Source organism: Miscanthus floridulus, chromosome 15 (genome assembly GCF_019320115.1).
Source record: "Miscanthus floridulus cultivar M001 chromosome 15, ASM1932011v1, whole genome shotgun sequence".
Taxonomy (NCBI): domain Eukaryota; kingdom Viridiplantae; phylum Streptophyta; class Magnoliopsida; order Poales; family Poaceae; genus Miscanthus; species Miscanthus floridulus.
Genome location: NC_089594.1, coordinates 75,426,426 through 75,444,778, shown reverse-complemented (window position 1 = coordinate 75,444,778; position 18,353 = coordinate 75,426,426). Strand labels below are relative to the sequence as shown.

General features: G+C 43.5%; 1 protein-coding gene across 1 annotated transcript; it reads left to right on the top strand.

The window, feature by feature from the left end:
• The first annotated feature begins 13,853 nt into the window (after positions 1-13,853).
• Positions 13,854-14,894, top strand: LOC136507682 (E3 ubiquitin-protein ligase ATL4-like). The gene is made up of 2 exons (XM_066502333.1): positions 13,854-14,661; positions 14,749-14,894. The coding sequence occupies exons 1-2, from the start codon at positions 13,854-13,856 to the stop codon at positions 14,892-14,894; spliced, it is 954 nt and encodes a 317-aa protein (XP_066358430.1).
• The last annotated feature ends 3,459 nt before the right edge of the window (positions 14,895-18,353 follow it).

Genomic DNA, 18,353 nt, shown 5'->3' with positions numbered 1-18,353 from the left:
CTCAACATAAGATGAACAATAATAATTCCATTGAATCAAGTCTCTAATGTCATGGTACCTACAAACGATCATCCACTTTTCGATGGTACCCAAACTAGTTTGGGTCCTCTCATGTTAGACGCAATATACTTAGGCATAGCCTTAGTATGAATAGCGGAATTTTCTTTTTGCAATACTAACCAATAAGGTATAATAACAAACCTTCCTAGGCATAATATTTGCATCAATTGAAATAGGCTTAGGATTCTCACTTAGGGGACATGTATTAGCCAAGAATTGATTTTCTCTTTTTCGAATATTTGGCAAATTTATGATTTTCAAAACTTGAGAGAGATTTTAGAGGGACATAGGGATTTTTATGGACTTGAGAGAACCATGTCACATGTGATTAGGCAAATAATCAACCAAGGGTAGCAATAATCACAATATGACATGACTAGGTCACAAAGACCCAAAAAAAACCACATGATTTTCAAAAACCACACCACCTACACATGCTAGTTAGGGATTTTGAAAAACATCTATCCTATATCACACAAATGCACACACTAGCATATAAAGGGCCTTAGATGCACTTACAATGCATGTATGTAAATACATACCTTTGCCTTGAGCCCATAATATCACCACTGAGATAATACATGGCATGACAACATCATGTTGACCTCACTTGTCAAATAATCATACCATATATGAAATCAATTTTCATCCAAAAGACTACAAATAATGCTAGATAAATTTGTTAGTCCACAATATCACCACTGAGATAATACATGGCATTACAACATCATGTTGACCTCACTTGTCAAATAATCATACCATACATCTAAAGGACTACAAATAATGCTAGATAAATTTATTAGTCCACAATGGTGCAAAATAGAAACTGAGCTCCCCCTAAATAAGTACCACAAGTAATTTGAATGACTTTCAACAGGCACTTTATTCTTTTAAGAATTTGGGAGTCAATTTTCTATTTTGACCAACACAAAGTAATTTGCCATATTTAAATTTCATTGAGACATACTCACAACCCACTTAGGTTTGATAGATCACAAGCTTCTGAGCAAATTAAGGATATATGAAATCATATGGATCAAACCTCAATTGCATTCCAATTAGTGCTCTGGTTCCTGCCATACCAAACACGTCTGGTAGACATACCGGACACGTCCGGCATGTGAAGAACATAAACACTTTTCCTTTCTGCCCTGGCCATACCGGACATGTCTGGTAGGCGCAGGACAGAAACAATTGAAGCGCTGCTTGTGATTCTTCGCTTTAGCTCTAGTACTTCTTGTATGCCTGCATCTGAACAAATGCATTTCTCTACTAGAGAGCCATTAAAAACATCACATGGCAAATATGATAATGATTAAATAAAACTAATTAGTCACTTCCAATTATTTCACAAATATGTTTATTTGTGAGCCATTGAGCACTAAACACAAAAGTGGCTATCCTATAAGGTCTTTAGGCACTTGTTACCAATGGTAGAGATGAAGTAAACGATATGGTCTTTGATTTATCTTCGGGTCAACCATATATGAGATTATGATAAGAATTGATTGATAGATTGAGTGAATATTTTCAATTTGCTTGCTCAACCACCCTAGAGCTTTCATCTCACCATCAAGTACCTATATTATCAACCTAAGCACATTTTGGTACCCAACTCTTGTTGGGTCCTTTTGGGTTAGTCAACAAGTGCTTAGGCACCCAAATGGCCTTAGTACTAGTTTGTGGTGAACACATCACCTTGCTAGTGCTAATTCCATTTGTGGTCTTCCTAAGCATATTATCATAAACAAATGTGTTCAGCTTAGGGATGTTACCATTTGGGCAATCATAGCTTAGATGCCCCTTTATTCCACAAGCATAGCATATGCGACCTTTGTTTGCCCTATGCTTGTTTTGCTTGTATGGACATCCATCAACCTTGTGGCCCATCTCATTGCATCCATAGCATCTTCTTGTTGCAACTTGGGCTTCCTTTCTTGCCTCCTTGTACATTGGGCATTTCTTGGTTGGATGCCCCAACTTCTTGCACATGAGATAAGTGCTTTGTCCATCACTTTTCCTTTGGTTGGCCAACTTGTTTGAGGCCGTTTGATCGGCCACTTCACACTTGTCGGCCCAACTCTTGTGTGGACACATGGTAATCTCATGTCCATTCACTCCACAACCATAGCATAGTCTTTTTCCAAGTTTCTTGCTCTTGGTTGTGTTGGCCTTACTTGAAATGTGATTCTTTTGTTGGGATTTGGAGGAAGCAAGGTTTGAACCCTTCTCAAGCTTCTTCACCATGTTAACACGGTTATCTTGAGAAGGTTGTGCTCTCTCCTTACCCTTCAATCGAATCACATCATTTTTTAGCCTTTCCACTTCTTCCTTAAGCTCTACATTTTCTATAAATTTTTGCTCAATCGAAGATTGGCTTGCTTGAGAAGCACACTCATTAGCACAAGAAATATTCAATTGAGATTGTGTACAAGTGAGTGTGTGAGTGGGAGGTTGAGATGATTTTACCATTGTAATCACAACCTCATGAGCCACCTCAAGCATGATGCTTGATTCTACTAATTCTTCATGAGAGCACTTGAGATGAACATAGTTTGCTTGTAACACATTATATTTGCTTGAGAGTTCATCTAATTTTGCCTTGAGCTCAAAGTTTTCCTTCTCTAGTTGTGAAACACTAGAAGAGGAGTTAGTAACTAAAGCATGCTCAATTGATAATTTTTCATACCTCTCATTTATGGCCTTTAGCTCTTGCAATTTGGAGATGAGAAACTTTTCTTGATTTTGAAGTGATTGCTCTTGTTTCTCATTTTCTTCCTCTAGCTCATCATTCTTCTCAACTAGCTTCATGAGAATGAGCTTGTCTTTGTTGCTTAGATGATCAAGAGTGTAGCTATCTTCAATTTCAATATCACTCTCTTCTTGATCATCTACTTGTGCTATCTCCTTGGCTTGATCTTTCTTACTAGCCTTCTTCTTGCTTTTCTTGGCCATGAGACACAAGTGATGAGTATCATGAGATACTGAGGTTGACTCATCACTTGGCCACCACCGGGCTTGAGCCTCATCATCACAGACTGCTTGCTGTCTGGCTGCCTTAGCCATACCGGACACGTTTGGTAGGGATACCGAACACGTCCGGTATGTGCTTGTAGACAGCGCAATCACCTCGGCTTGCACCTTTTGCTCTGGCTCGACACTCTTGAGGTCTTGTGAGGCTTCTTCGCCGCATGAAGACATAATGGACATATTTTCCATTGACTCGACCTCAAGTGCATCATCGCATTTGGATTTTCAACGAGTTTGGTCTAAATGAGATGAGCACTCTTAGGAGGTGGTTGTCCATTGAATATTGCCTCATCTTGAACCTCTGCACTCAATGTACTCAAAATAATATTAATAGCTTGAGCATTGAGTTGCACGCATATTTCTTCCTCTTTTGATAAATTCTTATAGTTGCTCCAATCAACTATAGGAAGAGGTATGCTTGCAAACACAATATGCTCAACAAGAGGACTAATATCTCTAAAAGCATTGAATACATGAATTAACCAAGGTAGAAAGTTTGAACCATCATTTTGGAGAAGCATCGGCTCCAACTCGATAGGTGTCGACATCCTTTTCTCACGTCGGTGAAGCTTTAGGTGAGAACCTCGCTCTGATACCAATTGAAAGGATCTAGGATGTCGCCTAGAGGGGGTGAATAGGCGTTTCTGAAAAATTAACACCTTTAAAAACGGAAACGATTAGTAATAGGAGTTTCCAAAATGGAAACTCCAAATCAGAGTAATACAACCCCTCACAAGTTAGCCATAAAGTGTATAAAAGATACTAGATAAACTTAGGGAGCCAAACAGCGGCAACCAAAGAGTTGAATCAAAATGCACTAGTCAGTTAATGTCGGAAGTCCCGACAGTTTAGGTCAGAACTTCTGATGTGTCAGAAGTCCCGATATTTGGGTCAGAACTTCTGATGTGTCAGAAGTCCTGACAGTTTGGGTCAGAACTTCCAACGCAAACTGTTAGCACTTCCGACCCCTATGGGAAATGAACTACAAGTGCTAAAATGAACTTTGTGATGCCGATGACTTACAAACCCACTTCCTAGTGGTAAGGTAAGGTGTTGGGTCACTCTCTTGACATTGATAAGCCACCACTCCGTAGATCGAGTCCCAAACCCTAAGAAATAGCTAGAGAGAAGAAGACAACCAAATACATGTAATTTCGAGCAAATCACAACAACAACAAGCACGCGGGAGACAAGAATTTATCCCAAGGTTCGGCAGCCCCACAAAGGAGCTCCTACGTCCTCGTTATTGAGGTGACCACTTTGGTCGGAGTCTCTTCCACCTCCTTGCCTCACTCAAGGATACCACAAAGGTCACTTGAGTTTCTTCACTAGAAATCAAGGGTAATACAAACTTCCCAAGGCTCTTCCACAAGATGGAAGCTCTTGGGCGACACCTCACCGGCTAGGGAAAAATCCCCAAGAGTAATAAATGCAAATCAAACTGGCTTGACGAAGAAATCAAGTGCTCAAGCTTGCTCAAAGTGTTTTTCTCACTCAATCCACTCTCCAATCACTCAAACCCTTTAGGAATTGAAGTTGGAGGCAAAGGAGAGAAGAGTGGTGAGCCTAGAATGCTTGGGGGCTGTTTTGGCCGAGTGTTTGTTGCAATGAAATGAGTGGGCAACGGTTAGAAATGAGAAGAGGGGTATATATACTCCAAGGCAAAATCTAACCGTTCAGATCTACGTCGGGAGTTCCGACGCAGATCTCAGGACTTCCGACGTATGAAGAAAACACTATTCATGTGAGGTCAAAGTTCACTCGAGACAGCCAACGTTGGAACTTCTAACGAACGTCGGGACTTCCGACGAACGTCGGGACTTCCGACGAACATTGGGACTTCCGATGTGCACAGTCAGTAGGTCAGTAGAACCATCGATGTCGGGACTCCCGGCTTGGGTCAGGACTTCCGACTGTCGGGAGTTCTGACTCACGTTGGGACTTTCGACATCCATAGTCACCGCACAGGCTGTGACTGGGAGTCAGCACTTTCGGTAAGAGTCATGACTTCCGACTATCAGGAGTTCCGGCTTACGTTGGGACTTCCGACACCGATAGCCACAGAAAATTATTCTATGTGCTCGTGAAGTGCTAGAGTGTCTCTCTTTTGATTTTATTATTATGCTTGAGCACTCTATCTTCCTCAGACCACCTAAACTTGCATCCCTCTTAATAGTACGACATACCTATTAACTCAAGATCAAAAGAAAAAAGAAATTAAACCTTTTGAGTTGATCTTCTTTAAATTGATGCTGTGTCTTTCAATCTTCATCAAGTGAGGGTGCCAACATGTCAATATTGATCTTGTCACTTGAGCATAGCCATCTTGAGCACGTGACTTGATTCCATTCATCAAATATGAATGACTCCAAATGCATCAAGTCACTTTAATCAACTTGTCCAATATAGATTTGATCCTTCACATCAATATGACCATCTTAGCTTGATTAGTACCTCAACTAAATGCAAGTACTTTCTTCTTCACCCTAGCTAGGTTCTTCGGCCGCCAAGCCATCGCTTGCCCTTCACCCTTGCTTAGTACCTCGAAGCCTTTCCTTGCTATCTTCACCATCTCAAGCCATTAAGTCACATCTTGTGTTGAATCATCCATTCATATGTATTGTTATCTTTTTCATTTCAATTTAGCAAGCTTCAAATATGAGACCATTCCATATGCAATCCCTCATGTCTCATTAACTAATACTCATGAGCTTGCTTTCACATAGTACATGGAAATCCCACAATAAACAAGCATTTGCATGAATTCCATTTGCATTGTTGTCTTGTGCTTGAACTAGATTGTTTATACAACAACACATCATTTTGGCTTTCATTAAGTACCTGTGAGATAACCTATTACCTGTCCACACTTAGCAAACAGGTTAGTTCTTTAATCATGTTGTCATTCAATCATCCAAAACCCACTAAAGGGCTAGATGCACTTTCAACCCTCCTGCAAAAGGTGTTTGGTGGAGGCGATGTTGGTGTAGATGCCAAAGGTGTCGATGAAGCCCCTCATGCTGACGTGTTGACAGAGGCGAGTTGCTTCTATTTTGCCTAAGGTGTTGGTGAAGGCCATCTAGCAAAGGTGTTTGGCGAAGCCCTCCTGCAAAGGTATTTTGGCAGAGGCGATGTTGGTGAAGTCACCAAAGATAGTGGCGAAGCCCCTCATGCCAAAGAGCTTGGCGAAGGCGATGCCAGTGTAGATGACACGCGTGTTGGCAAAGCCCATCATGGAGAAGGTGTCGGCACTGGCTATGTTGGTGTAGATGATGCAGGTGTCAGGAAAATACACCTGAGTTGACAGGGTGCATTTTTGCAGAATTTGGTTGAGCGTTGTACCTTCATCGAATATCAACTAGCTGGCAAGTTTTTCGACACTCAAAAAGACACTAGCTTTCTACTTGCTGCAAAATATGGTTAGTCATTTCATATAATATATGAGGGTAGCGCGAAAGCCATAGCTTCGCGACCTGGTGCCCATGTTTTTTTGAGTATTTGCCAGGTACCTAGTGCCCGTGTGTTTTCAGGACTTCTTCCAGGGTTTTGATGCATTGAGTCCTGGTGTTTGTATATTTTTAGGACTTCTTCTAGGTGGCCTAGGCTATGCGGTGCAATGTGCTTATGCGATGTATATATGTATGTGATGATGCAAAGTGCATTTGCATGAAAATATTAAAAGGAGTAAACATATCATGCACCTTGCAAAAATGATAGTTGTGCTCAAGCAAAGGTTAAACTCTGCGCATAAAGAGTAATGCTATTAGACCAATATCTGAGAAGACCAACTGTCCAATGAAGACAATCGATTGATGAATACCCAAAAGCCATTTGAGAGAAGTATATAGCAAAAGCCAAATATTCTGTGAAGACCGCTGGCCGATGAAAACCCATAGAGTAATGAAAACCATTAACTGATGGGATCCACTGACTGGTAAGAGCCACTGACTTATGAAAGCTACTGACTGATAAAAACCATTAATTGATGAAGGCCATTGACTGATGAAGTCCACTAACTAGTGAAGGCCACTAACTAACGAAGGCTGCTTGATTGATGAAAACCACTATCTAACAAAATCTGCCAACCTATGCTGGCTAACAAAGGCCACTAACTAACTAAGGCCATCAACTGATGATAACCAATGATAGATGAAGACCACTGACCGGTGAGATCTACTGACCAGTGAAGTCCAAAAATTCTAAGCTGAAGTTCCAACCTTGGGGAAATGTCCAAAGTCCAAAAAGCTAATCCTTAAATTCCAGCCTTAGGGAGATGTTTTAAATAGAAGCAAGCATGCACGACCAACACAAAGGCTTTGGACGTTGTAGTGGTTCAGTGGGAGTCATGAATACTTGAAGGTTTCTTGTTTGAAAATAAAGAGTACAGTGGAGAGGTCTAAGAGGCCACTCTGAACCACCCAATGCACATGTGAATCAGATTATGTAAGTGCCACACTAGTTCGGTCCAGTTTGGTGAACAAATATCCTGAGCTGTGAGGTCTTGGTGGTAGTTAAACTATACCAAGACATGTGTAAATTGATGCTTATAGCTGTGACACTAGTAGATTCAGTTGATGTTGTTGGCACTGTTGGTGCATTTGTATAATATTGTTTTGTTTTTAGTCATGTGAATTATACCTTCATTCTTGGGACATAATAATATTATGTAGTGTATTTTAACATGCATTTAATGTGGGCATAAAAGGCAGAATGTGTATGATGTATATAACTATAAGGCTTACAACTTAGGTATTCTGGTATTTTAATACTTTTAAGAAGAGTAAATTGCATGGCCGGTCCTTAAAGTATTGGGCTGATTTTGTCTGGGTCTCCAAACTATGAAATCGCACTCTTGGCTCTCCAATCTACTTAATTCGGTCCATCTAGGTACTAAACAACCCAGGCGGTGTCAAGCAGTCAACGTGGAGCATGTGAGGCACATGTGACCCTCGGTAGCTGCTAGCTTTTTAGACAAAAAGACCCCACACGATTTCACCTTCTCCACCTCATTCCTTTCCATAACTCTCAGACCTTGATGAAGGGGAGAAGGGGCGGAGGGTGGTGACACCGGTGACTGGAGCTGTTCATGGAGGTAGCACGGGTGGAGAGCAAGGATGACTCGATGGCCATGCCTAGAGGGCCCTCTAGGCACAGGCGTTGGGGGAGATGGCCACCAGATTACGTCAGAAAGGAGAGCCGGCGACTGAATACGATTGAGTTGAAGAAACCCTATCTTGATCTGGACCCTCTATTGAGTTTTTGCTATGGATTTATGGACATTACGATAGATTTAGGCCATTTTCATTTGAAAGTAGTTGATTTGTAGGCATGAAAGGCGGTGTTCTAGGGTTATTGGTATGGATGGGAAAAAAATTTGAACTGAATGTTAAAAATTGGTTTAAATATAGGTCCAAGGTCTAACCAGTTCAGTCTAGAGGTGCATCATGGTGGTTTTTTTGTTGGTGTTCAGGAGAGTCGTGCTTACCTCGATGGAAAAAATGACTGGTTTGATCAATGTGATGCTGATACTTGGTCACCCCTATGGATAAAGGACTTTGTGGAATTGTTAGGTTATGATAAGGAATCACGTACATTGAAGGTGCATTTGTTATTGTCAGGGAAGACAATAGCAGATGGTTTGAGACTTATAGAGACTGATAGTGACACAATGGTCATGATGTCTGTGATTGATAGGGTGAGGAACCTGGTCATTATCTTGATCATCATGTATGATTTGTTCTGATATCAATTGGGATGACATTGTAGCAAATCTTGTCTGTAGTTTGCCCAAGGTCTTTAGTCCTGTTAAGGTTGTGATAGCTGAAAGGAAGGAAGGAGAGAAATTGGTAGTGTTTTACACAAACTTGAGGAAGGCCACTGAGTGGAACCAAGATCCAGTACATGATGGCATTGAGGCATATGACAGTATTCAGATGACTCAGACTTTAATGATAGTGATTATGAGATTGGATTTTCTGATGATGACATGTTTGCTAACAATGTCGATGCTGGTGTGTTTGATGAAGGGGCAACTAAGGGTTGTAAAATGTTCAAATGGAAGAAGGTTGCGAGCAGCAAACTCAAGAGGAAGCAATCTATGACTATGTTAGTTGGAGATGAGGATGAATCAACAGAAGAGGAAGAGATTGACTTGGCATATTCTAATGAAGGTAGCAATAGGAACAGGTTCAGGGAATTTTGATAGGAAGATTTGCTGAATCCATCATTCAGGGTAGGGCAAGTATTTGGTACAGTTGAGCTTGTGAGGAAGGCCATCATAGAGTACAGCCTTAGGAATAGGGTAGAGATCAAAATACCTAGAAATGATAGGAAGAGAGTCAAGGCTCATTGTGCTGAAGGGTGTCCATGGAACTTCTATGCATCCATGGACAGTAGGACAAATTATTTTCTAGTGAAGACATACAACGGCCATCACAACTACCAGAAAAAGTGGATGATCAAGACTTGTACCTCCAAATGGCTTGCAGAGAAGTACTTGGAAACATTTAGGACAGACAACAAGATGACCCTACCTAACTTTGCAAGAACTGTTCAAAAGGAATGGAACCTTACTCCATCTAGAACCAAGCTGTGGAGAGCAAGAAAATTTGCATTGTAGACTATATATTGTGATGAGTTGAAGCAATACTCTTAGTTGTGGGATTATGGGCAAGAGTTGAGAAGGTCCAATCCTGGTAGCAGCTTCTACCTTAATCTAACAGAAGGGGCATTTAGTAGTTGTTACTTATCACTTGATGCTTGCAAAAGAGGTTTCTTAAGTGGATGCAGACCAATCATCTTTTTGGATGGATGCCACCTAAAGACAAAGTTTGGAGGGCAGTTGCTTACTGCTGTAGGGATGGATCCAAATGACTACATCTTCCCAATTGCTTTTGCAGTGGTGGAAGTTGAATCTCTCTTGTCCTGGAAATGGTTTCTGCAAAGCCTGAAAGATGACCTCCGCATTGACAACACATTCCCATGGACTATCATGACAGACAAGCAAAAGGTATAATAACATTTACACAAAGTTTTCTGCATAATCAATGACTAATAACATTTGCATGTTTGTTCACTAACACATCTCCCCCACCGCTCACGCCTAGAGGGCCCTCAAGGGGTGGCCGTCGGGTCGTACTCGCTCTCTGCCAGCGTCGCCTCCGTGAACGGCACCAGTCGCTAGCGTCGCCACACTTTGCCCCTTTTCCCCTTTCGTCGAGGTCCAAGAGAAAGGAAAGAAGTGAGTGGGAGAAGATGAGATCATTCGGGGGCCTTCTTGCTAAAAAGCCAGCAGCTGCCGAGGGTCATGTGTGCCTCACGTTCCTCCCCTACGTACGTGTACAGCCACGTGGGCTGCTTGACACTGTCTAGGCTATTTAGGACCTAGATGGAGCGAATTAAGTAGATTTGGGAGCCAAGAGTGCGATTTCATAGTTTGGGGACCCAGACGAAATCAGCCCAATACTTTAAGGATTGGCTGTGCAATTTTCTCTTTTAAGATTTTGTATGAAAGATTCTTCCAATGTTCTCTCCATATTATTAGGCTAGACGCTTGACTAGAAAATTTGAATTATGTTCTTTGTAAAGATATCTAGTAAATCATCATCAACATTGTTTCTCTAAAAATTGAAAAAGAAGATTTAGGTGAAATATATGAGGAAGTAGCCAAGAAGTGCTTGCCACGTGTTCTTATCGCTAATATATTGTTCTTCTTCAAGCATTCTGCATCTAGCAGTCTCAACTCTCAACAACAATCCAAGCATCAACAGGTGTGATCTTTACTTCCCAATGTCACTCCTATCTTATATGAGCTAAACATTTAACAAAAACATGTTGTAGAAATATAGCTGGTGAATATCCTTGCCACGAAGGCAGCAAAATTCTAGAATTGAGCCTTTTGCAGTGTGGTCCCCTTTTTGTATATAGCTCTACATATCTAGAACCGCCTAAATTGTTTGGGTTGTCGAGTAAAGTTGCATAATTGTGAAAAACGTATTGCTAAGTACTCCATTCGTCCCTAAACGTATGTCGTTTTTGTTTCCCGACAACTTTGACTAAATATATATTAAAAATATTAACATTTATGATACATAATTAGTATCATTAGATATATATTTGAATTTAGTTTTTTTAATAAATTTATTTAGAGATAGAAATGTTGCACGTATTTTTTTATGAATTGAGTCAAAGTTATCAACACGTAAATCGTGACGACTAACTAAAGATAGCAACGGGGAATTCCCCGTCGGGGAATAAGCCACCATCCCCGTCCCTGTGGGGGGGGGGGAATTTTCCCCGTCCCCGTTCCCGCGAACAACCACGGGGAGCCTTCCTCCACCATCCCAGATCCCCGGCGAGGATTTTGTCCCCGCGGGGATCCCCGTCCCCGCATACAGCAACACACACATGCATAAATCTTGCAAGGTTCACATATTCACACTTGCATAAATCTAACAGCAAGGTTCATAGATTCATAAAAGATCATAGATTCATAAATCCTGGGATACTCATTAGTCTAATCAATCTAGCTACATAGTTCCAGCAACACACACGCCAACACAGGTGTCCAGGTCCAGGTGTCCAGCACATAAGCATACACATAGGCACATACACACAACAACAAACATAGTAGTCCACCTCTAGTTGGCCGTCATGAAGTTTAGCCTTGCCAAAAGAACAGCTCCAGCTCCAAACTCACAGGAGTGCAAGTCCCTGCATACAGCAAGCAACAATAGTCAATAGATATATAAATCCTCAATTTTGTGGCAACAAAGAGAGTTACAATGCATTGTCAATTAACAATTTTCAAATAATACCTCCATTCCATCTTGTATCTCTTGAAGACAAGTCCAAAAGGTGGTTGTTTCTTCATTGTCACCTAAAAAATAATTACAAAACATGAATTAGCAATCATGATAATAGAAAAATGTGTTCATAATGATATATAATTAGAACAACTTATAAACCTTTGTATTTGTTTTGAAGCCAATCTTGTGAACACATTAAGGCCTCCAATATCTCTGAAGTGAGCCGGCTGCGATGCTCACTAAGGACCCTTCCACTTGTGCTAAAAGCAGATTCAGATGCAACTATAGTAACTGGAATAGCATAAATATCTCTTGCAATCTTCCTCAATGTAGGTTAACGCGTCCCAGCCACCTTCCACCAATCAAGAATATTGAAGTTTTCAGTGTTGATTGGGACCAACTCATCATCCAAGTACCTATCTAGCTCAGATTTGAATCTTACTGTTGTTGGTCTCCTACTAGCAACTCGTGCACTAATTGTAGATAGAACACCTGAATTTACAAGTGAAGCAGCTGTTGATTTTGTGTTATCTTCATCCTCTTCCACTTCATAATCCTTCATCAATTCATATAGAGAGATTTTCACCTCACTAACTTTCTCTAAACACTCTAAATGTGACTGACCAGTAAGGGTCTCAAGAAACCCAATCAAGAAATCAGTCTAAAACCGAGGATCAAGAATAGTGGCCAAGCCCATTGTTCCTTGAATCTCCTTCTAGTACTTATCAAATTTCTCTATCATTTCAAATGACATTTGCTCTATAATAGGATTGCCACAAACAGCCCACTGTCTAATCTGCTCTTTAGCCTCACAAATTTTTAGGAGTTGAATTGATGTGGATATTATGCCTGCGACTGCGACACTGTATATTTTTAGCCGATCGGGTTTGCGGGGATCGGGAACGGGAGGACTGATCCCATCCCCATACCCGCCAGACCCAACGGGGACTAATTTCCTACCATTTAAATCCCCATGGGCTCAATTGATCTCATCGCCGTCCCCTAATAGGATAATTTCCTGCAGAAAATCGGGGATCGAGGTCCATTGCCACCTTTACAACTAACGTTTAGGATGGACGGAGTACTACATAGGGCATCAGTCATCTTTGATTTATCACATCAGACGGCTACACATGACAGTGTACCTTTTTTTTGCTGCCAATCCTGAAAAAAATATTGCGTTTGGCTTTTCTACAGGAGATTGGTTCTTGTACTAAATATCAGTTTATAAATCAGTTGGGATAGGATTAGTTTACAGTGATCTTATCTGTCTACTTATGAAACACATTTGCCCTGTTCAGTTAACCTTTTAAGTTATAGTACAATATTTTTCTCTCACAACAAATCAGCGAATGGTATTTTTTTAACCTGACTTTTCAGCGAACCAACCCAGTGGGTTTACAATGAGTTGATGACTGACAAGACAGATGAAGGTTCTATTGCACGAGTCCCAAAATCAGGGGGTGTGGACTGTAGCCATTTCCTCCAATTCCTTGCCGAGTTTTACACACCTTCCATGATCTAAGACTAGAACTCACAGTACTTTTGTGTAGGCACTCCTTGCTGTATTTGAAGGAGCATTTTGATGGGAAACAATACATGAACCACCTGAATTAACTCAACTAATTTGTGCTATATTAGCAGCAGATAATTCCCGATGGAATCTGAAATTCTGCTTTCCAATTCCAAACCAAATGTGCCACGGCGGCCCCGGGGCGGTGGGCTCAAGCCACGGCGTGTGAAATTTAAGTCCCTACTGGCATTCCTTTTCCATTCGCTTCCGCCAATTCGTTCTCGGCACAATGGCGTCGCCGCCCGCGCGACCGTTCCTTACGGCGGCGCCTTCGCTCAAGTCCACGCTGCTCATCGTCTTGGCCTTGCTGGTGGTTGCCGTCGCCGCGATCCTGCTGCTCCGCTGCCTCCTCCGCTGGTGGGCCGCATCGTCGTCGTCGTCGCATGCGCATCCACGACGCGGGGGAGGCGGCGAGGCGGCCGGGCATCCCGGCGGAGAGGGATGATCGGGCGGACGCCGGCACGGCGGGGAGGCAGGAGGCGGGGCCGGCGAGGATGATCGCCGTTGCAGTGGAGGAGGAGGAGGAGGTAGAGGAGGTGCATCCAGTGAGGGAGCAGGCGGAGCAGCCGGAGGCAGGCACGGACGCCGACACCGACACGGAGCACCTCATCGCGTCGCTGCCCTTGTTCACCATGGCGTCGGCGCTGGCAGCGCTGCCGAAGAACTCCCCGAACTGCGCCATCTGCCACTCCCCGTTCGACGCCAGCGCCGAGCTGCGGCTCCTCCCGGCGTGCCGCCACGCATTCCACACCGCCTGCATCGACGCGTGGCTCCGCACCAACCCGGTCTGCCCGATCTGCTGCAGCGCCGTCTCGTCCCCGCCGCTCCCGCCCCTCCCCGTCGCCACCACCGCCACGGCCGCGGGGGACCAAAACCAGGAGCCACTCGGCACGCGGGCGAACAGCCGCAGCAGGAAGAGCTTCCGCGTCGAGCTCGGTAGCGTCAGCAACCGCCGCTCCTCCGCCGCGGGCGGCGACAAGCGGCGCTGCACCTACTCGCACGGCGGCTTCTTCGACTACCGCGTCGATGAGGAGGTCGAGGCCATCGTGTCCCGCGTCGTCCGCCCCATGGCGGCGAGGCCTAGGACGGCGGCGGCGGCGGCCCCCGGCGAAGCTCTGGCGGAGGCGGTGGGGTCCCGCGGGTGGCTAGGCGAGTACCTCGACCGCGTCGCCGCCTCGGCAACGTCCCTCTCCCGGCGGCTGAGCCTTGACCGCCGGCCCGACGACGACCCGACGCAGTGGGATCCGGAGGCCACGGCGGTGGCCAAGTCGGCGTCGGCGTCTCTCTCCGGGCGGTGGAGCTGGCGCTGGAGCCAGGGCAACCGGCGCGACGAGCCCTGGGACACGGACGCGTCGCGCCGAGCTGAGGGCGGCGAGGAGGAGCCGGCGCCCGTGGCCCTGGGCCGCTGGATCTTCGGCTTATAGCTGTAATGATGATCGTGATTGTTGAAGCATGTCACTCCGGGTTAGGTTATGAATGAAAACCAAAACCCAACGGCTAAGCATTTCTTTGCTTATTAATTGAGCTTAGTTTGTCAGCTGCTACAGTATAATCTCTGTTATGCTTTGTCGTTCAAATCATCACACGATTTTACACTAAGGTATAGAAAAGGGGAAGAAGTCACTGTTTAGCTGCTCGTAGAGTCGCTTATGCTGATTTGTTGAGAGAGAGAAATACTACACCATATCTTAAAAACCGGTTTATAATGGCAGCCGAACACTCCCTTGAATTGGAAAGGCAAAGAATTGGCGTCTCCCCATTAATCAATCTGACACCGAGCGTTATATTTCAGAAAAATATATTTCAGAAAAATACTAGCTTGTTTTATGTTAGAGAAACTAAAATTAATATCCACATCTCAAATAACTTCTAGGCAAACGGGTTTCTTTAGAGCCTTACAAAAATTACAGTGATAAGCACGAGTGGCAATAGTGTCACTGCCACTGCCACGGTGCCACACATAACGAATCTAGTACAAAAAACAATCAAAACACATCAGTTCCCTAGGTTCCACGGGGAATATGACGATGGCAGCTCTGGAGGCAAAGAGTACTCCTTCCAAAACAAAGTGTCGCTACATGGTTCATCCTTGGTCAATTTTTTTTCATTTGAATAGATTTATACAAAGTATTAGTAATATTTGTATTTTTAAATAAATTTATTATAAAATACATTTAGTGATTTATCAAATAATAATTATACACCATAAATATTAATATTTATATATATATTTGATCAAAGTTAAAAATATTTGATTTCTCGGAAAGCGAGAATCATGCTCTTTATGATGAAGCGAGTACAATGATGGAACATGTCAGGAAGAGGAAGAAAGATTTGACATTGTAAAAACAAACTAAGAGAAACTATGTGAATTTTTATATTAGTTTAGAAGAAATAAGCATCCAAATGGAATTGATGAGAATTTGAACTAGGTGGCACCGACAGGACCAGAGAGGCAAAGAGAGCTAGCAAAAACAGATAGGAAAAAGTCCATTTGTGTTCCTCCAACTATGGCTGCAGTTTATTTCTAGCCCTCTAACTCGAAAACCAGATATGCGCAGTCTCTTAACTATCTAAATCATTTAAAATTGGCCCTGGACCCGGCGCGACGGCGGTTTCCACCCAGTCAACCCACCACGACCGTTGTATCGGCCCATCTACTTGTTTCGCGGCCCAACTACTCCCGCACTCCTTTCTCACGCTCTCGCTCCTTCCCCAACCCCGAACCCTAACCCCCGACGGCGGCGACGGCGACGGTGACGACGGAGGGTGCTGGTGCGGGTGCGGATCGACAGCATGGCGAGCTCGAGCAGCGCGAGTAGCTGGAGGGGAGGAGGAAGGCCTGACCGTGGTGGCTTTCGGTCGTCCCCCTTGCAGTGTTGCTGATGCCCTCTTGATTATTGGCCGCCTGTGATTTGCTATTGCGGAGCGAAGGCGGCAAAGTGGACATCGTGGACCAATGATAATCCGGGCCGCAGGTTCTACAATTGCTTCGGATCTCAGGTGAGTTTGATCGATGACTTGTTTAGGGTTTGGTTCTTTGTTGGATGTCATGATTGAAGTTGTCTTGGTTTCGGTTGTAATCACGGTTGCAGAGCAATATGCGGCCATGTCAATTTTTTCGTTGGATTGATCCACCAACCCCAGAGCACCTTGTACCCGTTCTTATTGAGATCCATGACCAAGTGTGAGCAATGAGGACGGCTAACAGACAGGGAAATGGCCACATGGATCTGGCATTAGTTGATGCAACATTCGTTGATGCAGAAGCATCAAGGCAGCAAGAAAGAGTCATGGTGGAAATAGGATTTGCAGGCATAGATGATGTGGCAGCAACGGTGCAAACAGCTAGCACAGAAGATGTTCAGTTGAAATGCAGGATGGTAGAGAAGGAACTAGGTTTGTTGAAGTTTGTATTGGTGGCCCGTGTGATTCTAGTGCTTGCTATAATTTTTAGGAAGTAGATGTTTCTTGCTTTTTTAGTTGTGATTGAAGACAATGGTAGTAGTTGGATGGTTGTTAGTTTGTGGTGTAGAAGTATGGAAGATGTATTGAATTGAAGATGTATTTTGCTATCTTTGAATCGATTATCCACTCTTCATGCTCTTCTTGAATTCCTTGAACTTCTTTTGAATATGTACAACTTCTTCACCTTTCTTAGATGAATTATCATCTCCAAGCAAAAACTCACTATCACTGTTGTCCTCTAAATTTTCTTTGTCATTCAAAACACTTGAAATATTTTGTTGACTATCAACTGGCTGACTCCCTTAGTCATCAACCACCTGCTTCCCCTTGTCCATCTTGCTAGGGTTGTACCACTTCCTTACAATTTGATCTGTTTCTCTACATCTTCCCTACTTTCATTCTTATTATTATGAGCAACCAAGACATCTTCACCTGGATCTGTCAGTTCCTCATATCCACCTTCAAACTCACTGTCATCATGTTCTTCTTGCTCACCTTCAATCTCATCTTCAAAGTTGTTGTCCTCATCATCCTCTTCCTCTTCATCATCAACTGCATGTCCTTCAACATATATCTCTGCTACATCTCCTTCCTCAGTGTTGTTTGCCATTTCAATGCAAGCCTGATCATCCATAAGAACACGTAGGCCATTAGAAAGCTGCCTTCCAGGAACAAGCCAGTGCAACAATGCTCCTTCTTCAACAGTGCAATGATCATTAAGGTGACCCATAATCTCAGGGAGAGAGACTTTATCACGGTCAATATATGACACCTCAACTTGTTCTTCCAAGTAATACACATTATTTCCTCTTCTCAAGAATTCTCCTCCATAATGAAACCGAATAGGAAGAGTATCCAGAGGGTCCATGGTGCATAAAATGTCCTACATTACCCGCAATAGGAAGATAATTAACATCAAACTTGCAACCGCATAAATAATTACACAACACACGAAGTCTGCTTAAACAAACGGAATTCCTAAACTAATCATATACCACGTCGGCTAATGGTACAAATGACTTCAACCACCTTAACCCTAAAAAGAAACTTCCATTCCATAAAAAAATGCTTCGATTCAAACTAAAGAACAAGGAATTCCAAAGAACAACAACCTGGCCCTTGGCGCAGCACGGGGACCACCTAGCCCCGCATCTGATGTCGACCTGCAACCCTAGCACCCTCAACAATGGAGCACCTGCGCCGCACCCGCACCAGCACCCTCTACCGTCGTCGTGGTCGCCGCCGTCATCGTCGTCGCCGCCGTCGCCGTCGCCGCCATCGGGGGTTAGGGTTTAGGGTTGGGGAAGGAACGAGAGCGTGAGAGAGGAGTGCGAGAGTAGTTCGGCCATGAGACAAGGGAAGTGCGGGAATAGTTGGGCCACGAGACAAGTAGATGGGCCGATACAGCGGTCATG

Coding starts and splice junctions, on each gene's coding strand:
- LOC136507682 (XM_066502333.1), top strand. CDS start 13,854: ATGCGCATCCACGACGCGGGGGAGGCGGCGAGGCGGCCGGGCATCCCG. Junction 14,662..14,748: donor CGCCTCGGCAACGTCCCTCT/CCCGGCGGCTGA, acceptor AGTCGGCGTCGG/CGTCTCTCTCCGGGCGGTGG.